The sequence below is a fragment of the Schistocerca cancellata genome, chromosome 4, assembly GCF_023864275.1.
Source record: "Schistocerca cancellata isolate TAMUIC-IGC-003103 chromosome 4, iqSchCanc2.1, whole genome shotgun sequence".
NCBI classification, from domain to species: domain Eukaryota; kingdom Metazoa; phylum Arthropoda; class Insecta; order Orthoptera; family Acrididae; genus Schistocerca; species Schistocerca cancellata.
Genome location: NC_064629.1, coordinates 797,516,712 through 797,544,226, shown reverse-complemented (window position 1 = coordinate 797,544,226; position 27,515 = coordinate 797,516,712). Strand labels below are relative to the sequence as shown.

At 39.0% G+C, this 27,515-nt stretch overlaps 1 protein-coding gene across 1 annotated transcript in view; it reads left to right on the top strand.

Moving 5' to 3' along the window:
• The window catches only part of LOC126184434 (integral membrane protein GPR155), a 171,663-nt gene that overhangs the window by 118,022 nt on the left and 26,126 nt on the right, over window positions 1-27,515 (top strand). Inside the window, exons 6-10 of the mRNA XM_049926826.1 lie at window positions 11,352-11,517; window positions 11,601-11,756; window positions 11,858-11,941; window positions 14,669-14,877; window positions 23,376-23,515. Of these exons, the coding sequence (XP_049782783.1) occupies window positions 11,352-11,517; window positions 11,601-11,756; window positions 11,858-11,941; window positions 14,669-14,877; window positions 23,376-23,515 (755 nt within the window). The remainder of the gene's footprint in view (window positions 1-11,351; window positions 11,518-11,600; window positions 11,757-11,857; window positions 11,942-14,668; window positions 14,878-23,375; window positions 23,516-27,515) is intronic.

Genomic DNA, 27,515 nt, shown 5'->3' with positions numbered 1-27,515 from the left:
TTCGGTATCTCAGTCGGTAGAGCACTTGCCAGCGAAAGGCAAAGGTCCCGAGTTCGAGTCTCGGTCCGTCACACAGTTTTAATCTGCCAGGAAGTTTCATATCAGCGCACACTCCGCTGTAGAGTGAAAATTTCATTCTAGATGAACCACTCCTTCCTAAAATTCTCTGAATAAACTGAACTCGACCATTCACTTTCCCTACCACAGTTCTCACATGCTCGTTCCATTTCATATCGCTTTGCAACTTTATGCCCAGATATGTAAACAACTTGATTGTGTCCAGCAGGACACTAGTAGTACTATAACGGAACAGTACAGGTTTGTTCTTCCTCTTGTCTGCATTAACTTACAGTTGCCACATTTAGAGCTAGCTACCATTCATCAGACCAACTAGAAATTTTGTCTAAATTGTCTTGTATCTTCCTTCAGTCACTCAACTTTAACATCTTACCGTATACCACAGCATTGTCAGCAATCAATCACAGATTGCTACCCACCCTGCCTGCCAAATCATTTATGTAAATAGAGATTGACAGCAGTCCTATCACACTTCCCTGGAGCACTCATGACAATATCCTTGTCTCTGATGAACATTTGCCATCGAGGACAACATACTGTGTTCTATTACGTAAGAAGTCTACGAGCCATTCACATACCTGTGAACTTAATCCATATGGTTGTACTTTCATTAACAGCCTCCAGTGGGCCGACATGTCAAATGCTTTCCAGATATCTAGAAATATGGAATTCACCTGTTGCCCTTCATCCATAGTTCACAGTATATTATGTGAGTAAAGGGCAAGCTGAGTTTCGCATGAGTGATGCTTTCTAAAACCATGCTGCCATCAAGGAATCATCAAGTAGAAAAAACAGATAAGCAGTTGGCATCACACTTAGACAATGGATGGACATCATGTAGCTCCAATATGATGAATGTAGAGGAAATATGGCCAGAATTTAAACTGATTGTAAATTGTGCCCTGGAGTTGTATGTGCCAATCAGATTAGTGAAGGAAAGGACCCTTTGTGGTTTAATAATCAGATTTGAAAAATGTTAAGGAAACAGAGACTGTAGCATTCTCAGTTCAAAAAAGAATGCACAAATGTTGTCCGGCAAAAGTTAGTAGAAATTAGTGTGTCCAAAAGAAGATCAATGCCCAAAGCATACGTCTACTTCCATTGAGGACTGTCTTTAACCTACTGGAGGCCCTGGGCACTTTCAGATAATGGAGCCCCTATGACCTTGTCAAAGCACTATTTTGTTAGAATAGACTAAGCAAGTAGATAAGCAAGGTTCTAGATATATTTTTACTTCTTTACAGTCACATTAAATGAATAGATTTTTTATTATTATTTATTTTATGGCCTTCATTGTACCACTGTAGTCAAAAATACAAAGTTGTAAACAAGTTGTTACACAGAGATACAATTTGGTTCAACAATAACTTAATATGATATTTAGGTAATATAATTATTAGAGTCTATTCTTATATGAAAGGTGTTTTGCTCTTCTGTCTGCCCAATATTTCTTCATTCTTTCAGAAATTTTCTTTCTTTCTTCATCTGAGACCATTCTTCCTGTACTCCTTTTATTGATTTTCATTTGTAGTCTGGTTTGCGGGTCTTGCAGTATTATGGTTTTCTCTGTCTTGTTTTTTATAGGTCATCTACTGTAATTTGAAGTTCTTTTATATCTTCCTTAATTTCTGTGATCCATTTAATGTCGCTCTTGCTATTCCACAATTTTTGTACTATTTTTTTACTAATTCTGTTTTCTGGAGTTCTCATCAGATGTCCAAAGAATGAGATGCGTTTCTTCCTGATTGTGCTGATGACTGGTTCTATTTTCTTATATACTGTTTCATTTGATGCCATTCTCCAATGTCCATTTATTTTATACTGTTTATTTATACATGTCCTAATTATTCTTCTTTCTATTTTTAGTATTCGGTCAATTTCTGCTGTATTAGTTGTTCTGAAGATAGTTTCAGCTGCATACATTATTTCTGGTTGTGTAACTGTTTGATAGTGTTTTAATTTTGCATCTATAGATAGGCTTTTTTTGTTGTATGTAGTTTTGGTAATGTAATTTGCATAGTTCAGTTTTTTTATTTTATTATGCCATGATGGCTTCTCATTTAGATTGTATGTTATTATTTTGCCTAAATATTTAAATTTATCAACAATTTTGATTTCTGTTCTCCTATTGCAATTTTGTTGGCAAGTGGTGGATCAGTTAGCATAATCTCCGTTTTTTCAAATGATCTTCTAAGGCCTACTTTCTCTGCTATTTCTTGTAGTGATTTCACTTGTTGCCTGGCTTCTTGAATGGTGTTGGCTAGGAGAGCAAGATCATCAGCGAATCCCAAGCAGTTTAAGCTAATATCATCTTTTGCACTTCCAATTCTTATCGTTTTTGGATTGTCCTTGTACCATTCTCTCATTATGTATTCCAGTGCACAGTTGAACAGTAATGGTGATAGGCAGTCACCTTGCCTTAAGCCTGTTTTTATGAGGAATGATTCCGAAATTTCTCCTCTAAACTTCACTTTTGATTTGGTGTTGGTTAGAGTGAGTTGTATTATTTTAATTAGTTTTGTATGGAGTCCTAGATTTCTTTAAATTTTTAATACTGAAGGTCTGTGGAGACAGTCATATGCCTTCGTAAAATCTACAAATGTTATTGCCAGAGGTTTGTTCCATTTCTTGTAGTATGCCATAATCAATTTTAAACTAATTGTCTGCTCTGCACAACTTCTCCATGGTCTGAAACCTCCCTGATATTCCCCTAACTCCTGTTCTAATTGATCTTGGATAGAATTTTGTATGTGCAATCTAGGAAAGAGATTCCTCTGTAGTTGTCTGGGTTGCTCTTATCTCCCTTTTTGTGTAGTGGGTGGATGATAGCTGTGGTCCAATGTTCGGGAAATCGTTCTGTTACCCAAATTTTTGTTAGAGCCATGTGTAAGGAGGTCTTGACTGTGTCACTTGCATATTTCCTCATTTCAACAAAAATCTGATCTTCTCCACATGCCTTATAATTTTTTAGTTCTTTAAGAATTTTTTCTATTTCTTGGAAGGTTGGAGGGTCTAGTTTGTTAGGTTTGGTTTTTATTGGGGTATTTATGTTGATTTGTAAGGGTTCTTTGGGTTCCTCGCAATTCAGAAGTTTGTTAAATGCTTTTGCCATGATTTCTGCATTCATTCTATAAATGAATAGATAATATAATATAATCCACAAAAGTAACTCTTTTTAGCATTCACAGGTTAGTGCTTAAAAATCTATGTTGATTGAAGAGGTACCCTTCTAGATTTGAGATGGGCAAAATCGTTAATCACTTTTCCAAAATCTGTATTTTTGAGCATATCACATTCTATGGACATCAGCAATAAACTGGTTAATCTCTAGTCAAGCATTGTACTTCTTAATTCATTTTTTATTCTTTTCAATTTGGAGAAGGAGTGTTCTGCGCTGCAGTTGGTTACCACCATGCTTAAAAAATTCTCAATGCGATTTCTACGTTTGGAAATGTGTCTTCAGTTTTGTTTTCTTTAAAAAGATGATGTATTTCCAATGTACTATTAGTTCCCCATTTTTACTGTGAACAATTTTCAAGTATTCTGTTAAATGCAGACATTCCGTTTCCAACTATTGCTTGTTAACATCTTCATAATAAATTTCAGATAATTCTTTGCAATTTTGTCTCATCTCTTCGGAATTCAGAGTTTTCAAGCAAAAAAATAAACCAAAACATTGACTAATGTTTTCATATGAACTTGATTGCTGTTTTTGAGTGCTCAGGGTATCAGTTATGGGAAGGAACGTTTATATTGTGAATTCCTCTTTTCCATTCAGATGGACTGCCAGTGCAGAGCCATTTAAAAAACTTTGGCACAAGCTTCTAAATTTTTTTCTTAGACATAGGTCCTTGTAATCAGATTCTGGGTTTCTTTTTTATTTGGCAGATGATTTGAAATCATCAAATTTATCCCTGAGATTAATGATAAAATAATCAAGTGAAGCAAACAAATTAGTTGCAATGTGCAGAGTTATTATTTCTTTCTGAAAATAATTATTTATTTTGTCTATTCTTTCCAATATAGAGCTCAAATTTCCGTTAGTATAATAAATTCTAGCTTTCGCACTTTTCTTGACAGACTATGGGCTTCATCTCTAGTTGCTCTTGCCTGTTCTGTATCTTCTGTGATGAACATCAAAGTTTCTGTAATTTGTTTATGATCTTCATGCAGGGTGCTTACTGCATCATCTGGGGCTGACCATCTGGTTTGTGAAAGACTTGTAACAACTTTTTTTGAACCTAAATCTCCTGTCAATATATTCCATTGATGGGTAGACCTCGACGAAAGTTGTTCACTTTCTGAACAATTTCAAAAAACTCTGTTGCTTCTGATACACATCCAGCAGTTGGACACCTACCAAGTGTAGTGAATGTCCCGCACATGGTACAAAGGTGGCAAATTCACATTTCTCCTTGATTCTTGCTTGTATAGCAGTATACTTCTCTGACATATTTGAAGCATTGTCGTAGCTTTGTCCTCTGCAATATTTTATGGGAACATCATGATTCTCTAAAAAATTCAATGCGGTTTCTGTTAAATACTCAGATTTATGGTCTTTTGTAGGTATGAATTTCAGGTAGCTTTCAACAGGAACACGATCTTTTATGTATCAAATTATAAAAGTTAGCTGGTCAACTAGAGACAGATTGGGTGTACTGTCAATGCTAATGGAAAAAGTTTTTGCTAATTTAACTTCATTTATAATTTTTTTAGGGCCTTTTTTTCCCATTATGTCAATAAACTCATTGCAGATATTTGCTGACAAATTCACTCAATAATTCCACACATCCCAAATAATCTCCATCCTAGGATTTCATTATCACTATGAAATGGAAGCCCTCTCTATGCCAAAAATTATACAACAGCTACAATCCATTTAAGTACATTTCTTCAGTAATCCACTTCTTTTTTATGTTGAGATGATAAGTGTATACGTGTTCTACCAACTGTTTTACTTTGTGCCAGATAAGTCATCATAGATTGCCTATGTGCTGGGCTAGTTTCATGTGTTGAAATTATGTTATTAATGTGCTTCAAATCATTACATCCAGTCGGAGAGCATAGATTTACGCCATAAGGGTAGAATAAACAGCATAAAAAGCAAAATACAGAGTTTTTAGAAGGCGAGTACAACAACCACTTTCTTTCGATGCTGGCATTGTTCATTAATTTGTTAGTAAATAATGATTTGTTGAAATACCTAGTTACTGATTTACTACCATCTTTGTAGGTTCTGGATGCTTCAGAAAAGTCGGAATCTTTATTTTGAAAATATACAGATCCCTTGCGAATCAAAATTTCACAATTTCTTCAGTTGTATCTAGTGAGTATTCTGTGAACTCGCCTGAGAGGTTCCATGTGCTGCAAAGAGGAAGAAGAGAGACCACAATAGATGTCCAGCCCACTGGTAAATGTTGCATCTCAATGTTACCTGAGATTCTCTGCTGACAGGCAGTGTCACAAGGATCATGTCTCAAGAGAATGATTCCACTGCAGTGTCATACAATTTACCCAGTTGCAATTAGGTGCCGTGCGGGAATACCTCTGTTTATGGTGGTGGCTGCCAAGTGGACAGCAAAATCGTGTCCTGAGAACCAGCCTCTGGATGAGTAGTGTGAGCAGGAGATGATTTCTAGCAGAGGGAGAAGCCAAACAACCACCCTCAAATGGTCTCAGAATGGTGTAATTTTGTGGTGTCAGTTGCAATTGTTGATGGAAGTGGAAATATGTGTTGAGGCTGTGCATGCAGAGAAGGCACCTGCTGGTGGCGGAGTTGGTTACAGCAGTGAATGACACCTCAACTCCTATATACATAATGTGACCTTTAAGCTGGTGAATTACTGCCATAGTCCAACTAGGGCAGCACTCATACGATCAGGTCCAGATGGGGATGCCAACAGGATACTGCTGATGATGTATAAAGGCAGCTGGCTCTTCATGCTACTTCTGCTTTGTGGGGCAGTGGGGTTGGGGATGATGTGAGGCTGGTGGCTGTGAATACTCTCAGCGGGATTCCATACATCATAGAAATCATTGTGTAAAGGCCTAAAAATGTGGTTAATCCCATATTTGTGAATTTTTCTCCCATGGCTTAAGGCATCTAAGGTGTGTACCGTCCTCTCTGCCTCTCCATTAGGCTAGATGGAAAGACAAGGGCTTAGATGCTGAATCCCATTTTGAGGGCAGAAATCCTAGAGTAACTTGCATGCAAATTGTGGACCATTACCAGAAACTGTACTGTAATCCTCAGTGACAAAGATCTTTGAGAGCACCCTCAACAGTGGCTTCTGCTGTTGTGGAGTAGAGACATATGATATATGGATAATTAGACAGTGCAACAAGTGTAATAAGCCACATGGAGCAAAGGAAAAGCCCTGCAAAGTCAACGCTGATATACTAACAGTGTTTCATGGACATAGGCCACAGTGAAAATGTTGTGTGTGAGCCAACATGTTTGGGCAAGCAGGCCAATCCCGATGTAGTAGGAGCTGAGATACTATTGAGTAGGATCCCTATCAGTAGCTTCCACAACTTGGGATGCTGTGACAGGAAACATCATAACCACTTGTCAGACATCTGTATCAATGTAGAAACATGCATTGGCTGTCCTATGAAAATTTGGGTTGGGCCTCATGAGTAACTGTGACATTGGGTCTGCATTACTATACTGATGTATCATGCAGTAACAAATCAGCTAATTGTAGGCACTCAAAAGTGACACCCAAGTCTGAAGCCATTTTGTTGTTCTCTCTGAAAGCTTGTGTTTTAGCCAAAGAATAGCTACCAGGGGCTTATGATCCATAATAAGGTGGAACTGGGTGCTACAGAGGTTCCCTGTTAATGCCATTTATATTACGCTACATCCAACAGTATTTGAAACTAAGCAAGATCAATTTTGAGAAATCATTCACCAGCAATTCTGGTTGTGGAATCGGGTAGACAGCTACACAGTATTTTGGATTTTAAGTGTCTGCAAAGTATCAGTTTAGAATTTAGCTTTCAGATTACAACAAATGGTGATGCAAAATCACTCTGTGATATAGATACTAGCACACTTTGTTATACTAACTAGTCTTATTCAGCTTATACATTCAGTTTTGGTGAAATATGAATAACTCAGGATCAAAAAATTGTGACATTGCTCCTTATTTTAAGGTGATGTTGGCCTCGCAATCCACCACTCAGCCCAGGCCAAAACTAAAAATATCAGAACATTCACCATATAATGTCTCCAGTGATGAATAAGGTATTGACATAGAGTTATTACCAGCCCCTTTAATGGAAAACACAGATGCCTCAAGGCTTAAAATATTTGCTGTATCGATAAGTTCGACAACAAGGATTTGTAAAGTGTTTGTGACCGTCTTGTGTGAGTTCTCTAAAATCTTCAGATGGGAATCTGAATGTTCTTGTAGGCAACAGTGTCTCAGTGACTTATGGCTAGTCTAATAATGTATAACTATCATGATTAATTAGGTGACGTGGCTCCTGTATCTGTCTCAAAGCATACACATTGTTTTTACATTACCACATTCATGTGTAGAGGCTGTGACATAAGCTGAGATCCATGTAACTAGCAGAAATGCTATTTACTTCCATATCTTAGGATTTGCTGGACAGGTGAGGTCAGCTGGAGTGTGAAGAAACAAATATCTGCAATATAGCCACTAATATCACACTTGTTGCATACATTACTGATATCAGCAGTGTCTTTGATCATAGAGTCCAGAGCAGTTTTTACATAATGGAAAAAACACTGTGTGTGTCACACTGAAGTGGAAGAAGTGGTTTCACATCTTTAATATGATGTTTTGGTTCAAGCCCTTTTATTTGATGGCAAGGTTATAACCCAAGCTAGGTAGTTTAGCTACACAGAGCAGCAGACTTGACTACTTCAGAAGTGTGTGTGACTGACACTATTTAGTTGAGTGTTGGATTGGCTAGTTTTAATGCTTCTTATGAAACTGGAGTGTGATGAATCAGAATGTCTCTAATAAGAAAATCAGCATATAACTGTCTCTGCTTTTGGTATTGGCATGTGTAAAGGTGCATTTTCTCCTTAATCCATGTACATCAGCTATTCAAGTGACACGCATTTGAGATTGTTTCTTGTGACAGTGATGGAATTTGAAGCCTCTCTGGAACTAAATGACAGTGGAGACTATTACATTCTCCCATTAGTCTTCAAGGGACCGATAGCTGTAGCAGTCTGGTCCCTTCAATTCCACAAACCAACCAACCATTACTCTTCACAAGTGATAGGGTTATGGCATTTACCAGATGTGACATCTTATAGAGGAATTGTAACAGTCCAGATTCTGACACAAAGAAAATATTCATACAGCTGCTCTGGATCAATTAGGTGGAAGGTGGAGACATGCTGTCAGAGCTGCTAAAGTTATACCAGCCAGTCTTCCCAGTCTTGACTGTACTCTTGTAAAAGCAGTGGTGATAACTATGAAACAAACTGTACCGAAAAGTCCAAAGCAAAGATCCAGTGATGCACACAGTGTGTTAAGCATTCAAAGAACAGATTAATCACAAAGCAAGAGTGATGTTTGTAGCCCTTAGTGACCCCTTTTCTTGCATCCAGAGCCAGTGGCATGCCCCTTTGTCAGCTGAAACTAAGCAAGTGATGTGGTGCAGGGCACATGAATTTACAAAGGCTCACTATTACCACCAAACGGTGAGGTAGGCTCCAGACACAGTGTGTTGCCTGGTGTGATATTCTGGTCAGATATCAGAACATGTGTTTGGTATGACATTCAGGATAAGTGAACTTTTATCTTAATATTAATTTGTTGATAAAGAATACTGAATTTATGCCAACAAGGATTATTTCAGCTAAGTGTGCACACAGTATGGGAAAAGTGTAACAAAAAGTTAACAATTCCATGATTTGTGTGTGTGTGTGTGTGTGTGTGTGTGTGTTGGGGGAGGGAGTATTCTTTTCTTGTGAATTATATGTTATAGAGTCCTGACAAATTTTAAAATCTGCACTTGTAGAGGCAGTTAATCTTAGTTCGACATGAATAGTGTATCTGATATGCTTTAATAGTAGCTGCTGCTGAGCAATCAACTGAATATCCATGATAATTATTAACTTTATTCATTGGTGCAAGAAGATGCTGAAAAGTTCTCATCTCAATCAAGTCTATGTACTTGTGGGAAAGTTTCATAAATTTCTAATAAGGTAAAATAAGAAAAAATAGGCTTGTGCAGATGTACACAAATAAACCATCATCTCAGATAATAGAGATTCACAAGAAGTGTAGATGTAGGTGGAGATGAGATGTATGAGCAGCTATTTTCCGGCTGATCACTCTCGAGTGTAACAGGCGGGAAATAATGGTGCTGGCACCTCACACTGTGCAGTTGCCTGTTGTTGTTGATCACTGAAATGTTAGTCTGTTGCTTCCATTATCTCCACACCTGAAAACCCTTTTCCTTCAAATATATGTTGATATTTGGAAAGAGAAAAAAGTATGATAGTACAAAATTTGATGAGTTTTCATGCTTATCTTTTCATTTTCGCTTCTTGAACAGTACTTCATTGGCAATTTTTGTTGATTTGTAGTACTTTCTTCTGGTAACCTGTCAGCTTAAATAAAGAATGTTTTCATTATCCCAAAATATTGTTCATGGGACCTAGCCTGTTGTTTCAGTCTTGATTCTTACATCCTTTGACAGTTCTGTTAATATAACCATGTTTCACCAGTAACAATAGGCATAACTAAATGACCAGTATTTTATGTAATCTTCATCTGCAAAATAAATTGATATGCTTTGCAGCAGCCTTCAGTCAACTTTACACTTACTTTGGCATTTCTTACCAAACATGCATTTTATTCATTCTCATGATATCTACAGTATTTCAGCTATTTCTTCAGCAGAATTTTGCAGGTATTAGTATATAAGTTTGTTGCTGGCATTTATCCCCAGAGCTGAATGTCATGGCAGAACAAAGTTTCACGCCTTCGAAAACCCTTAAATCTCCCACACCGTTGAAATAGCCAGTTAACCCCACCCCCCCTTCCTCCCCGATACTTTAAGGAATCGAACTCTCATGTACGAAAAGTTTCAAATTGTATTATAGTTTGCTGTAAGTTGCTAAATGCTCTCGTGATCAAACAATGGATGAGTGTCATCTGGGTAATTTACGATCTGTTTAAAGAAAAGCTTTTTTGTTTGTTCATGCAAACAATCAGTGGTTTCAGTAGTTGTCATAATTCATGGCCTCAAAAGTGTTGTGCACCTTCATTCCAAAAGTCTCTCTGTACAAAGCTGACACATTAGCTCTTCACAGTGGAATGTAAATGGACCCTTTTAATCTCTGCATTTTATTGTGTCAATGAATTTCATTTCTGGTATTCTTTTTGAATGCTAGGGTGGTGAAGATAATGGACATGGGTTTAAATAGGAGCAGGATTTAAACCCTTGTCTTGATGATTTTGTTTGCTGGTAGCTTTTGTAAATCAGTTCAGGCAGATATCAGAGTGCAGCTTTGTAAAAGAAGGCTGAATCCAATTCTTTTGTACATTATTGTAGAATAATGTGGAATGATGTTGGAAAACAAATTAAAGGAAAAGCACATGCCTGGCAGAGATTCACTGTGATAATCTTAAGATAACGTAATTCATTGACAAAAGAAGTGACTTTCAGAAGACCTGTTTGACCAGTCCTTAAGTGTTACATATCAGTTGGGGAACCTTACCAGGTTGGATTAATAGAAGAGAGAGAGAAGATGCAATGAACAGTACCATGTTTCATCACTGCATCATTTAATTGGCGCAAGAGTGGTATGGAGATGCTCAACAATCTTCAAGGATGGTATTGTGCATCACAGAGAGGTTTATTGTTGAAATTGCTAGTGTGTGCATTCTTGGAAGAGTCACGTAACATATTACTTCCTCCCGCATAATTCAACAGATATAACCTCTGCCACATACCAGGAGTCCTCTCCCTCTCCCTCTCTCCAACCCCTCTCCCTCCCCCCTCCCCCCCACTCTCTTCATGCAGCCCCCTCCTCCTCCTCCTCCTCCTCCTCCTCCTCCTCCTCCTCCTCTTCCACTTCAATGCATAAATCACCTAATTCCTTACATGCGGACAAGTTCAGTCTCTGCCAATTACTGAATGATGGTCTGCTCAAGATACCAGTAAGTACATAATTCTTAAGTTCTGTCAAGGAGAGGTTGAGAACTTTTCAGCACTCTCTCTTACATGCAAAAATTTCCTTGTGATACAACTTTTAATTGTGTCTTTTATCATAGGTTGGTGTTACCCTTAATAACTCGTGAAGTTGTTAGCCTGTTCCATGCTGGTGAAAATTCAACAGACACTTTAGACCTTAGCACGTATGGATTTTTATACGGGACATTCCCATCAGCTCCAGGAGTGTTTGTGTTTGCAACACAGTACTCAGTTGATATTGACTTGGTATGTTGACTAAATTTGCTCCTTCCCTTTATTGCCACAAAGCTTCACATTATGTAAGCTGTAATGTCTTTCTTTTTGTACAGATTGCCAGTTCAATGGTTGCATGTACCTTTGTCTCAGCTCCACTCATGTTTGTGTCAGCAAAAATGATTACTGTTGACAAAATGGCACCTTCAAGTTATCTTCAAGAGCTAGATTCATTTGCATTTGACATAAGTGTAGCTGGAATTGTTGCTTGTGTAAGTATAGTTTAATTCTTGGTGTTTTATGTTTACACTAGTCAAGCTGAAATGTGTTGGTCACCAATGATATATGTAGCAAAACAATTTTCTGTTTACAGGTGTGGTTGCTGGTTATCTATATCTGTAACAAGAAGTACAAGAAAATTCTCCACAGAGTAACATTTTGCTTAATTATTTCACAGGTCAGAATTCTTTTTAATTTTTGTACTTTCCTGTGCTAGTTTATGCATAAAGTAACTTCTGCTGATAAATCCTACCAATACTGCAGTGTAGATGGTGTTTTGGGATGTGCCACATACAGGTTACTGGTTTGGGTAGAAAAATATAACATTTGCATTTATTTTGGGGCTGTGTATGATTAATGAGGAGGCAAGGGAAAGAGTAAAGATGACCTGTTGTCATACAGTTGAGGCATTTGACACACACACACACACACACACACACACACACACACACACACAGTGTGATGGTGCAGCAAAGGGAGGGGTAGGATTGTGGCACCAGCATGTGCTCATAACATGTGACGAAATAAGTAGTGAGTGTGGAACAGAGATTGAAGCCATAGTAATTACAGGATTGAATGTTATGTTCTGGAGACAATGTTTATACAAAGAGTATTAAAAAAAAACAGTGGGAACTACATTTATCTACATTAACATTATCTCCTTCAAAATATTCTCCATTAGATATTATGCATGTATGCCAGCATCTTTTCCAATCCCCAAAACACTTCTGGAACTCTTTCTTTGTGATAGCTTTTAGCTATCATAGAAATTTGTTTTAATCTCATATATGCTTGTGAAACGATGATCCTTTAAGATTTTCTTTGTTTTGGGAACAAAAAAGTAAAATTGGACCATATCTGATGAATAAGGAAGCTGGTGCATCATTACAGTACTGTTTTTCAGCCAAAAATTTACAAACGAGTAACAAAGTAGTAACAGGTGCATTATCAGGGTCTAAAAGCCGTGAATTATTTCACCACAAAGAGAACTATTATTTTTATTTTTCGTTTTTTTTCGTTTTTTTTTTTTTTGTTGCATCACGCAAACAGTGTTGAACTTGTAAGTAGTTCTCTTTGTTGGTTATTTGACTTTGTGGTGAGAGCCTGTGATGCTATTAAAGGTGATGACACAGTGAACATAAACTTCACATTAGACCACACTTGTTGAACTTTCTTGGTGATCCATGGGGACAATTGATCCTTAGTTTTGTTGTCATACCTGCAAATCCATGTTTCATTATCTGTTATGACATGTTTCAGTAGTTCTGCATTGTTGTTGACTTCATCTGCTTGCATCTGTCACTGTTTTTGTATGAAATTCACTAAATTTTACTGTAACACATTTCATGTCCAAAGCATAAAAAACCACCCTTGACATGACACAGTTGATATGCTCACATTGTTACCAATTTCTCTGATTGTGATTCAGCATTAGTTTGTATGCATTGCGTTTACTTTTTCTGTGATTTCATCAGTTGGTGGTAAATCATTGTTTTACTAACAGCAGACTCACCAAAAGCAATACTTAACACTTCTTAAATTTAACTGCACTTAATCTGGTCTTACATTAATACAAATTGTCTGGTCCATTTGTATACAAAATGACTGATCACCAATACTACCAAAACACGCACAATCTTTTTGAAAGTTGACAAAAGACTAAATAGCCAATATGGATATCACCACACAGATAATTTTTAGATACAGTTTACCAACACAAATGTGAAATAATCACATAAATCAGGCTAATGCAACACAAAATTCCCATTACTTTTTGTGCACACTTCATACGCACAGTTGGGTGAAGTTAGTGTTGTGGGACGGGAGAGGAGAGGATCCAGATAGCATAGGTTTGTTAAGTAGCCACTGAAATTGAGCCTGTTGCTTTCAGTGACAAATTCTGCCACTGGATGATGTTCTTGGTCATAGTTTGTTGGTGGCTATTCATTTGAGTGGACAGCTGGCTGGTGACGATGCCAGTACAAAATGTTGTGAAGATGGCACAGAAGAGTTGAGTGTAACATGGTTGCCTTCACAGGTGGCCGACACCTGTGATGGAGCAGGATATGCATGTGGCAGGACTGTGGTGGGTGCACAGAATATGTCTTGCTCCTGGTCTTCTACACCAATACGACCTGTATGACAAGGGAATGGGTATAGGCATGGGATAGGGAAGGACTAAAATACTTTTCAGATATGATGAATAGAGGTGTACTACTTCGGTATAAATGGAACTTCCTTCTTTTTTTGGGGGGGGGGGGGGAGGGAGGGAGGGAGATATTCCTCATTTGAGTGCATGATGAAAGATATTTGAAGCTCTGCTTGAGGGTTTCATTAAATTGTTACAATCTCAGCAAGTGGTATTAGGTAAAAGGCATTCGTCTTTGCAGGTGATAGTGGTAGTGGTTGCAGTTTCAAGGGCATATGTCAGCAGTACATGAGAGGTCTAATTATGGATGAAGACTTAGCAAGACCTTTAAAGACTTGGACAAGAGATTGCTCATCACTGTAAATCCTTTGTGAATGGTTGCTGGCGTGTGAGGGAGAAACTTTCCGATGCTTTCTTTCACCTGCTCTAACATATCAGTGCATTGAGACTGCAGTGTTGGGCCTGTGGCCAAAAATTCCGAATCTTGTTTATGTGCCTGTGTACCACTCGGTGCCTCTAGTATGAGTTAGTGATTATCTTTGCTCTTACAATTGTTAATAATGAGAAATATTTAGCAATATTCACAATCAAATAACCACACATCAAAATGAAAATTCTTGAACTGAACATCTTTTCATATTTGAATGATTCATTATTAATCTGAAGTGCAGCTTAAATGTCAAATGAATTGTAACATATGAAGTTTCATAACATAATTCGTCTTCTTATACAAGTTTAACATGCATCTTTCCACAGCTCATTGCCTGTATTGGTGTTATATTGTGGTCAGTGCTGGATCGCTCCAAAACCTGGGCCTTATACCTTCAGTTTGCATTTTACACAGTCGGTGTATACAGCTCTCGATTGTGGACTGCATTCCTGGCTATCACACTGCTGTTTTTCCAGTGTCGAAGTCTGTGTTTCGCATTGAAATTGCAGCCATATTTTATGCTTACAGGCTGGGGGTAAGTGAGATAATCATTTATATTTTATACTTTTGTTTTGCTAAGGTGGCTGCTAATAATACCAGTGTTTGTACGTTGTGTAGCAGAGACTAATTGTGAGGATTAGTTTAAAATTTTAATTATTACATGAATTTTTTTGTTATCAGGCATGTCTCTGCAGTCCTGGTACACATTTAAGTCCCTGTACTGTAGTACCATAGCACTCCACTAGAGGAGTAAAACAAAATTGTGCAGTCCATTGATAAAGTGGAGAATCAGTTCAGTTTTTGTATTTTAGGGGGACAGCATTGAACCAATCCATGCTGAGTTGAAGGAAGTGTATGGCAACAATGCAGAATTGTATGCCACAGATGCATGTGGTGTGATCACACAAGTCTGAATGACAAAGAACAAAATGGCAGACCATCTCTCTGACAAACTGGGAATCAGAAGATAAATAAAGCCCCTGGTTCTTGGAGACCAGTGTATCAGAATCGTGCCAGTAGAGGAAAGACTGCCCTACACACACACACACACACACTCACACACACTCACACTCACACACACACACACACACACACACACACACACACACACACACACACACGTACGTGCACTATTCAAATGGAGTGTGGAGCTGTAGCCGTATGGAGTGGCAGGATAAAAAGGGGGAATGATGGGTAGGAGAGGGATAGGCAGCAAGGGAATGGGATATGAATGTGGAACTGGCAAGTTTGCCCTGCAACAGGCAAAGGAAAGCTGCATGTGGTGCATAATGCATTGGAGGAGGGGGTGCAAATCTCCTCTTTCTCCTCACTCCCCTCCCTTTCAAATATATTGTGTACCTGTTACTGTGGCTGAGATATGGCTCAACAACTTCATTCCAGAAGTGAAACAACAATCAAAACAGAGTTTAAAGTTGATGGTCATGCACTAAAGCAGGTGAAGGTGATTTTATATTCCAGAAAGGTTGTGACTAGAGACTGGATTATATGCATTTCCATGTTGCGTATGCATTTGCATATTTGGCTCATTTTCACCGGCTATTGCATATTTTAACTAAAAACCAGTGACAATGCATATTTTTGCTCTGTTTACAGTATTTTTAAAATTTAGATGGGCGGTCTCTAGCTCGATTTAGTTTTGATGTCTCACAGATTGACCACGACCTAGAACTGCATACAATCACTAACCCCGAGTGGCCACTGCCTAGTGAAATCATTACACAAGAAGAACAGGAACAGGCAGGCAGAGTCAGTGCTGCTGCACCCACGCCCCCAGTTAACCGCCTCCACTGTCATACCATACCCATCAGCAACAATTAAATTAAACTACACAAGCTTTTAGTCACATGTACATTGTTTCTATTTACTTGTACACAGTTGAATGTGTTTACAATGTGTAGTGTGTAACATGTTATGTGTCATGCTGACAAAAAGGAAACATCATTTCATGGATAGCTGAGCATTCTGGAATATTTAAATATGACAGAATTGTTTTATATTGTCAAGTTTGTGAGAGAAACTTTTTGTGCAAAAAAAACAAAAAATGTCAAATAGACCAGCATGTCAAGACGAGTCTTCATATCGTAGGATTGCAGAAGAAGGGACCACAACAGCAACTTCTGACAACAGCAAGTTGCAGTAGCAGGGATTTGTCCAAAGGTAACCAAAAAAGTTGGTTTAACATGGATCTATGTGAAAAATTCACTGCAAGCAATCTTCCTCTTCACAAACTTACTAACACTTCTCAAAGGCTTCCTGCACAAATATTGCTTAAATCAAAATATATCACATGAATCAACATTGCATAAAAATTACATACCGACAATTTACATAAATTTTCTGGAAGAAATATGCAATGAACTCAAGGACAGCATTACCTGGATTTCAGGTGATGAAATTATAGACATTTGTGGCAGTTACATTGCCAATTTAATTGTTGGTGCTTTAAAAGAAGAGTGTACCTCTTCCTACTTAGCGGCCTGCAAAGAACTTGTAAAAGTAAATGATTCTATAATCGCCAGATTTGTGAATGAGGGTATTAGAAAAATATTTCCAGAATCTTCTCCTAACCACTACTAGAAAGTATTCAGAAAATGATACCAGTGTTCTAAATGTACTGATTTTTTGCATGACTGACGCTGTTCCTTGTAATTGATATACAGCGCTCTTCCCCGTAATTGATACGCACAGGTTAGACTTTGAGATATAATGCATGCGGCAAGTATAATGTTTTTTCATCATTTGATCTTGCATATTTCAACACTTTTGATGCATTTTTTAAGCATTTTAATGCTTATTTGCATGTGTATTTTAAGATTTTTATGATGCATATCATTCGGTCTCTAGTTATGATCATCTGGTATGTGGCTTTACCATGGTCAATTCTTCATGTAAAATGTACCATACCCTCACTTCTGGTATGCCTATGATGTCAACTACTTCACATACTGTTAACTGCAGACCATCTAATGCCATACTGTGCACTTTATTATTGTTTTAATTTGTGTTTGCGGTTTTCTGATATTATTAACATAAATGGTTCCTAAAGCTGTATGGTCCTGTTCAAATTTAGCTACCTACTTCTTAACTGTTGAAAATGTAGCACAAGACTCCTTGTACCTTTTACCAACTTTGAAGGTATTTCCATTGACAATAAACCATTCAAAACACATTTTATGAAGGCGTGGCATTTCTCTGATGCAGAGAATCATGTTGGAACTGCTGCAGTGATATAGGTTATGGTTCCATCGGAGCATGTTTTCTCCACAAGAAGCCTTGATGTCTAGTGCTTTGTAGGTAGACATTGATTTGAAGTAGCTTCTATAGTATTCATATTGTTCTGTGCACTGCGCCATAAAATGTGTCCACATATCCAGCGCTTTGATCCTTTTTTTTCTGAAATTCATGTGGATATGGAGCATATGGTCCATGCCTGGAGATAAATTGGAGTGACTCCTCATGGGAACTACATATTTTATCTTTCTGTGCTTTGTAACAACTGACAAACATATTTGCAATTTAATGTGTCCCATGTGCTGACAGTCAGTAGCAATGCTATGTGTCTGTTCTTCAGAGCCCTTATGCACTACTACTTCTCATTTGTGGAGGTGTGTGGTATATTTATAAGATTGCTAGAAGGAACATTTGTCAGTGTTAAGGGAGGAATGTGAGAATTTAATGTCATTTGATGATGGGGTTACTAGGTATGGAATATGAGCTCAGCTAGGACAGTGATGGAGATGATGAGTGCCCATGTCCTGTTCAAAGGGACCATCCAAGCATTCATCTAAATTTAGGAAAACTGCAGGAAACCTAAATTGGAATGCCTGGAAGAAGATTTAAACCTAGTTTCTCTTGAATGTGAGTGGAATACCCCAACAACTCTGGAAGCTTACTCATTGGTGCTATATTTTCAACTGTTAGTCAATAACGAATTTTCCATTCCATCTGATGTAAAAGCTGTGATGGCATTCCTTGTCTCAGTGTGACCAGACACTGTCTTCAAATGAAACTCTAGCTGTCCATGTTGAACTGTCATTGTTCAACAGCTTTAATGGGATCATATGTTTCATTTTTTAGGCTCATTTTCATCACTGCTTCTAAATGTTCTCTTTATATCAGACACGTGCTAGCATTTAGACTCAATAACTGTTTTGATTACCAAATTACTTAGCCAGACTTTAGGATTCTTCAGCCTAGACAGTTTTTATTTTCAAAAGCATTTGTACTATTTTCTTTCATGACACAATTGTAGCAGCAGAGGCAACGCTTTCTGGCTGAATTGGCACATCTAGAGATGGGTGCTAATAAAAACAGGTATCCACACATCAGATTGAGAGCACTTTGTTAATGATACCTCGTGACCAGTTAATAGATGAAGCACAAGACAGAAATGTGCCTTTCTTCTGTATGTTGAAGATATGTCTTTAAATTAAGCTGAAGATAAAGAAAAAATATAGTTGTGATCCTCTGTCCAGCAATGAAGGCTCCGAGTCGGTCATTGATGATCTGCTTATATATAAGGTTGGCATTTTTACACTATTATGACAATGTGGTATGGCCTACATAACATGTACAATACAGGAGGAATAATGCATTAAACATAAACTGCCTTTTACAACCCAACAAATCTGCTGTGGTTGAAAACAGTGGACATAATTCGACAAAATCTTGGTGTAAATGATATTCCTGTGCAGCTCAGTGCTTAAAGAAATCTGTGGAAATGTGACTGATAAGAAGAAATTCGAATAAGAGACAGTTTAAGTAATTGTGAGGGCAGTTTTCATCTGGGTAAAACCTGTATTTTGTGTAATTTATTCTCAAACAAAACTTCGTATTGTAGCTGCAACACCCCAAACCTGTAGGCTTTAGTGTGTTGCATAACAACTATAGTGTGCATTCCAACATATTTGATAGATAATAGTAATGTAATGATGTCTGCAGAGCCTTGCCATTTGTAGGTATGAAAAATAGTTTTAACTCTGATTCATTCAGAATATGTCTATATCATACTCACCCAGTCAGTGAACAGAGCTGACTACATCTGGCTGGAGTCACAAAAACTTATCAATCAATCAGCAAACAGGAAAAAATTCTAGATACACCATCTTTCAATTTGAAATTAACTGAAAGCTTTTTCTTCAGCAACACTCATTTTTATACAACCTGATTTTGAAACTGAATTAATTTAGGTCTAAAGGTAACAATTTATGTACCTTCTGCCATAACTTTCCATACCATAATTTTGAAATTGTAAGTTGCAAGTTTTAATGCTTCCAGTCATTAGTGTAAGAAAGGAAAGTTTTTACAGTCTATGACGAACATACACCACTGGTACACACAGGCTCTATTCTGAAACATCATTTATTATGTATTCATATATATAACCCCTTTGCACTGTTTATGACATAGTGGATGGAACTGACGCCTTGTTAGCATGTAAGTACACTCCTGGAAATGGAAAAAAGAACACATTGACACCGGTGTGTCAGACCCACCATACTTGCTCCGGACACTGCGAGAGGGCTGTACAAGCAATGATCACACGCACGGCACAGCGGACACACCAGGAACCGCGGTGTTGGCCGTCAAATGGCGCTAGCTGCGCAGCATTTGTGCACCGCCGCCGTCAGTGTCAGCCAGTTTGCCGTGGCATACGGAGCTCCATCGCAGTCTTTAACACTGGTAGCATGCCGCGACAGCGTGGACGTGAACCGTATGTGCAGTTGACGGACTTTGAGCGAGGGCGTATAGTGAGCATGCGGGAGGCCGGGTGGACGTACCGCCGAATTGCTCAAAACGTGGGGCGTGAGGTCTCCACAGTACATCGATGTTGTCGCCAGTGGTCGGCGGAAGGTGCACGTGCCCGTCGACCTGGGACCGGATCGCAGCGACGCACGGATGCACGCCAAGACCGTAGGATCCTACGCAGTGCCGTAGGGGACCGCACCGCCACTTCCCAGCAAATTAGGGACACTGTTGCTCCTGGGGTATCGGCGAGGACCATTTGCAACAGTCTCCATGAAGCTGGGCTACGGTCCCGCACACCGTTAGGCCGTCTTCCGCTCACGCCCCAACATCGTGCAGCCCGCCTCCAGTGGTGTCACGACAGGCGTGAATGGAGGGACGAATGGAGACGTGTCGTCTTCAGCGATGAGAGTCGCTTCTGCCTTGGTGCCAATGATGGTCGTATGCGTGTTTGGCGCCGTGCAGGTGAGCGCCACAATCAGGACTGCATACGACCGAGGCACACAGGGCCAACACCCGGCATCATGGTGTGGGGAGCGATCTCCTACACTGGCCGTACACCACTGGTGATCGTCGAGGGGACACTGAATAGTGCACGGTACATCCAAACCGTCATCGAACCCATCGTTCTACCATTCATAGACCGACAAGGGAACTTGCTGTTCCAACAGGACAATGCACGTCCGCATGTATCCCGTGCCACCAAACGTGCTCTAGAAGGTGTAAGTCAACTACCCTGGCCAGCAAGATCTCCGGATCTGTCCCCCATTGAGCATGTTTGGGACTGGATGAAGCGTCGTCTCACGCGGTCTGCACGTCCAGCACGAACGCTGGTCCCACTGAGGCGCCAGGTGGAAATGGCATGGCAAGCCGTTCCACAGGACTACATCCAGCATCTCTACGATCGTCTCCATGGGAGAATAGCAGCCTGCATTGCTGCGAAAGGTGGATATACACTGTACTAGTGCCGACATTGTGCATGCTCTGTTGCCTGTGTCTATGTGCCTGTGGTTCTGTCAGTGTGATCATGTGATGTATCTGACCCCAGGAATGTGTCAATAAAGTTTCCCCTTCCTGGGACAATGAATTCACGGTGTTCTTATTTCAATTTCCAGGAGTGTATATTTGCGAAGAGAAATTAGTATTATGTGCATAAATAATATTGCATTAATTGGTACAATTACAATATGGATATGTTTAATGATTGAAATAAAATGCAGAACAACACACATTCTGACATTTATATGTTTCTAATGACCTCGTTGTCGACAGGACGTTAAACACTAATTTATATGTTCACACATGTGTACATGCTGCAGTCCATTTATTATAGGTGTATCCTTTTTGTTTGTGCTGTATTGATGGAAAATGCAATTCCTGCATATGAAAAATATCTTTTCCTTGGTAAAACTTCTCAAAAATAAAAAAAAGTTTTAGAATATTAAGATTGTTCATTGTACAATATTAATATTGTTCATTGTCGCAGTCAGAGCTTCACAACTTTTACTCTAATCAGGTTTTTTTGTCATGTCATGACTTATTGTTGCGTACTGTAGTAAGAGGAAATCATGGAGGAATACATATAATAGAAGAAGCAAAAGTAACTACTACTGTGTACACTACTGGACATTAAAACTGCTACACCAAGAAGAAATCCATATGATAAACGGGTATTCATTGGACAAATATATTATACTAGAACTGACATGTGATTACATTTTCAAGCAATTTGGGTGCATAGATCTTGAGAAAGCAGTACCCAGAACAACCACATCTGGCAATAATAATGGCCTTGATATGCCTGGGCATTGAGTCAAAAAGAGCTTGGATAGCGTGTACAGGTACAGCTGCCCATGCAGCTTCAACACGATACCACAGTTCATCAAGAGTAGTGACTGGCGTATTGTGACGAGCCAGTTGCTTGGCCACCATTGACCAGACGTTTTCAATTGGTGAGAGATCTGGAAAATGTGCTGGCCAGGGCAGCAGTCGAACATTTTCTGTATCCAGAAAGGCCCGTACACGACCTGCAACATGCGGTCGTGCATTATCCTGCTGAAATGTAGCGTTTCGCATGATGAAAGGTAGAGCCACGGGTCGTAACACATCTGAAATGTAATGTCCACTGTTCAAAGTGCCGTCAATGCGAACAAGAGGTGACTGAGACGTGTAACCAGTGGCACCCCATACCATCACGCCAGGTGATACGCCTGTATGGCGATGACGAATACACGCTTCCAATGTGCGTTCACCGTGATGTAGCCAAACATGGATGCGACCATCATGATGCTGTAAACAGAACCTGGATTCATCCGAAAAAATGACGTTTTGCCATTCGTGCACCCAGGTTCGTCGTTGAGTACACTATTGCAGGTGCTCCTGCCCGTGATGTAGCGTCAAGGGAAACCGCAGCCATGGCCTCCAAGCTGATAGTCCATGCTGCTGCAAACGTCATTGAGCTGTTCGTGCAGATGGTTGTTGTCTTGCAAACATCCCCATCTGTTGACTCGGATTGAGACGTGGCTGCACGATCCGTTACAGCCATGCGGATAAGATGCCTGTAACCTCGACTGCTAGTGATATGAGGCCATTGGGATCCAGCACGGTGTTCCGTATTACCCTTCTGAACCCACCGATTCCATATTCTGCTAACAGTCACTGGATCTCAACCAACGCGAGCAGCAATGTCGCAATATGATAAACCGCAATCGCGATAGGCTACAGTCTGACCTTTATCAAAGTCGGAAACGTGATGGTACGCATTTCTCCTCCTTACACGAGGCATCACAACAATGTTTCACCAGGAAATGCTGGTCAACTGCTGTTTTTGTATGAGAAATTGGTTGGAAACTTTCCTCATGTGAGCGCGTTGTAGGTGTCGCTACTGGCGCCGACCTTGTGTGAATGCTCTGAAAAGTTAATCATTTGCATATCACAGCATCTTCTTCCTGTCAGTTAAATTTCGCATCTGTAGCACGTTATCTTCTTGGTGTAGCAATTTTAATGGCCAGTAGTGTAGTTGAGAGGTGTTGAGCAACAATCAAGTACATAAAAAAAGAGTGAACTTTTGGCCACTTAACACATCAGCTACATGGTTAGCTTTACTTCTTTGATTCGTTGTTGTTGCTTATAGAAATTCTGATGTTTCTGCTAATTAACATTGAGGTTTTGCCTTTTAGTAATTAGTAGTGTATACTGAAACTTTCTCATTTGTGTAAAGTGAATGTCTGTGACTGGATTTTATAGTTGTATCATTATTTGTTGCAGAATTCCCCTGGTGATTGTAATATTTTTGGTGCTCTTCGTTAAGCAAGAGGACATGTCTGTGGAAAAGTGCAACCCAAACTTTCAGTTTGGAGGGGTACAAGCTATAATAACTGTCATTTTGCTTGTTCTTTGTTTGACAGGTAAGACTTCTTCTTAATAAGTTTATCAGGGATGAATGGGAATCCTGTTTTAGTTTTATAGTAAAGTCAGTGTGGTGCATGGTAAATCTTACTTTTGATGATACAAAGGACAATCACATTACTTAATTCATATTTTAGTGCTGTTTCTCCCATGCACAAGTAAAAGGTGACTTGTATGTGTATAATCTAGACTAATCATATTTTTATTTCGGAGCAAAATTTTTTATTGTGTTTGATGAACTTTGTATTTAGTGGTATGAATTGATACCAGTTACTTTCTGTTACACAGGTTAATAGACTTATTTCAGTTGTTCTAATAAATCGAACTTACACATACTGATTTGATAAATACATAAATGGATGTATAAGCATTGATTTTGTGCTCCAAAAATGATCATATGTGATCATGAAAAATATTCATTAATAGTAAGACAAAATTGGCATGACCGATATAGATCTGAATTTAGCACATTTGTACTCCAGTCCTACTTAAAAACTTGATTGGCCTGTACCGTTAGCAGCTATATGTGATGCTCTGTTGCTCCAAACATCCAAGATAAACTTTTGTTAGAAGAGAGGACAATTCTTTCCCAAATTGATACATAATAATATCTCCCCCCCCCCCCCCCCCCCCCCCATGAACCATGAACCATGAACCATGGACCTTGCCATGGTGGAAAGGCTTGAATGCCTCAACGATACAGGTAACTCTAGGTTCAACCACAATGGAGGGGTATCTGTAGAGAGCCCAGACAAACATGAGGTTCCTCAAGAGGGCAGCAGCCTTTTCAGTAGTTGTAGGGGCATCAGTCTGGATGATAGACTGATCTGACCTTTTAATGTCAACCGACAAGACCTTGCTGTGCTGGTATTTCAGACAGCTGAAAGCAAGAGGAAACTACAGCTGTTATTTTTCCCAAGGCCCTGCAGTTCTACTATATTGTTAAATAATGATGGCATCCACTTGGATAAAATATTACAGAGGTAAAATAATCCAAAATAGTCCTCCATTTGAGTCTCCGGGTGGAGACTACCCAGAAAGATTTCATCATCAGGAAAAACAAAACTGGTAGTCTATGGATTGGAATGTGGAGTGTTAGATCTCTTAATCAGACAGGTAGGTTAGAAAATTTAAAAAGGGAAATAGACAGATTTAAGTTTGATATAGTGGGGGATTAGTGAAGGGATGAGCAGGACTTCTAGTGATGTGAGTGCGGGGCTATAAATGCAAAGTCAAACAGGGGTAATGCAGGAGTAGGTCTGATAATGAACAAGAAAATATGAATGTGAGTAAGCTATTACAAACAGCAAAGTGAATGCATTATTGTACCCAAGATAGACATGAAGACCACACCCACCACAGTAGTACAAGTTTGTATGCCAACTAGCTCCGCAGATGATGAAGAGACTGAAAAAATGTATGATGAGATAAGATAAATCACATAATCAAGGGAAAAGAAAATTTAATTGTGGAGGAGGACTGGAATTTGATAGTAGGAAAAGGAAGTGAAGTAAAAACGTAGTTGAATGTGGACCAGGGGAAAGAAATGACAGAGAAGCTGCCTGGTAGAATTTTGCACAGAGCATAATTCAATCATCACTAACTCTTAGTTTAAAGATCATGAAAGAAGATTGTGTATGTGGAAGAGACCCGGAGACAATGGAAGGATTCAGACCGGTTATATAATGGTAAGACAGAGATTTTGGAGCCAGATTTTAAACTGTAAGATGTTTCCAAGGGCAGATTTGGATTCTGATCACAGTTTATTGGTTATGAATGGTAGATTAAAACTGAAGAAATTGCAAAGAGGTAGGAAGTTAAGGAGAGGGGATGTGGATAGGTTGAAAGACCCAGAGGTTGTTGAGAGTTCCAGAGGGAGCATTAGGACTGAAACAGGAGAAAGGAATACAATAGAAGATGAATGGGTAGCTTTGATAGATGAAATAGTGAAGAAAGCAGAAGATAAAGCTGGGTAAATAGGCAAAGCCTAGTAGAAATCCTTGGATATCACAGAAGATATTGAATTTAATTGAAGAAGAAGAAAATATAAAAATTCAGCGAATGAAGCAGCTGCAAGGGAATACAAATGTCTAAAAAATGAGATTGGCACACAATGCAAAATGGCTAATCAGGAAAGGCTGGATGACAAATGTGAGGATATGGAAGCATATAAAATTACATTTATAGCTTTTGTAGATTAGGAGAAAGCTGTTGACAATGTCTACTGAAATACACTCTGTGAAATTCTAAAGGGAGCATGGGTAGAATACAGGGAGCAAAAGGCTATATACAACGTGTACAGAAACGAGATGGCTATTAGAAGAGTGTATAAGAGTGGAGGGGGCATGAAAAGAAAGCAGTGATTGAAAAAGGAATGAGAAAAGATGAACAAGCAGTAAAGGAAACAAAAGAAAAATTTGGAGAAGGAATTAAAAGTTCAGAGAGAAGAAATAAAAACTTTGAGGTTTGCCAGTGACATTGTAATTCTGTAAGAGAGAGAAAAGGACTTGGAAGAACAGTTGAATGGAGTAGACATCGTCTTCAAAGGAAGATGTAAGATTAACATCAACGAAAGCAAAACAAGGGTAATGGAATGTAGTTTGATTAAATCGGAAGATGCTGAGGCAATTAGATTAGGAAACAAGACACCAATAATAGTAGGTAAGTTTTGCTATTTGGACAGTAAAGTAACTGAAGATGGCAGAAGTAGAGAGGATATAAAATGCAGACTCGCAATCGCAAGAAAAGCATTTCTGAAGAAGAGAAATTTGTTAACATCGAATATACATTTAAGTGTTAGAAAGTGCTTTCTGAAGGATGTGTCCTGAATGTAGCTTGTATGGGAGTGAAATGTGGTGCTACAGAAGAATGCTGAAGATTCAATGGGTACACGAGGTGCTACTCAAAATATTTGAAAAGTTCATTGTAAAAATCAGAAAATTATACTTATGTCGCAATGTCCTCCGTCATCTTGGGCGTGTAGACAACAATTCCAGTGTTGTTCCCATTTTTGGAAACACTGCTGGAAATTTGCAGGTTGAAAGGTATTCAGGACCCATTGCAATTCCACTTGGACGTCTTTAGTCGAATCAAAATGTCACCCTTTCAATGTAATTTTCATCTTTGGGAACAGATAAAAATCACATGGGGCTAGGTCTGGTGAGTATGGATGGTGGGGGGACTGTTGCCATGTGGTTTTTGGCCAACGAGCGAAGTGTGCGCAAGTGCATTGTCATGGTGCACCAACCATTTATTCTTTTCCTGCAACTCTGGCCATTTGCACTGAACATTTTCCCTCATTTACCTTGAAACCTCACAATAAAACTGCCCATTGACAATTTGACCAGATGGAACAAACTCCTTATGCATTATTCCCCAATGTCGAATAAAATGATCAGCATTGACTTTATGTTGCTGTGAACTTGTCGAGCTTTCTTCTGCCTTGGAGAAGGTGGCATTTTCTGTTGTGATTTTAGCTGATTTGTTTCAGGGCCAAAACCGTAGACCCAAGATTCATCACCTGTTATGACTCTGTATAAGAACTGCAGACACTGTCGAACTCTTTGTCGCAGCTCAGTTTATGCCTGAATCGTGAGGTTTCATTGGTTCAAGCTGAGAAAGTGAGGGACGGACTTCGCTGCAATTTGTCTTGTGTTCAGTTCATCAACTAGAATTTGTACCATATGACAGCCCAAGTCTGTTACAAACATAGTGAATTGTCTGCTTTCAATCTTCATGGATCATGTCTAGCACTTTCATGATTACTTCCAGTGTTGTGCTTTTTGATGATCAACCAGGACTTTTGTCATCTTCCGCCATTTCTTGGCCTTCCTTGAAGGGCTTGAACCAATCAAATGTTCAGATTAGATTAGATTTTGATTAGATTTACTTTCATTCCAATTGATCCGTAGTGAGGAGGTCCTCCAGGATGTGGAACATGTCAGAAAAACAACAATACATGACAAATATTTACAACTAAAACAAATAAGCTAATGTACC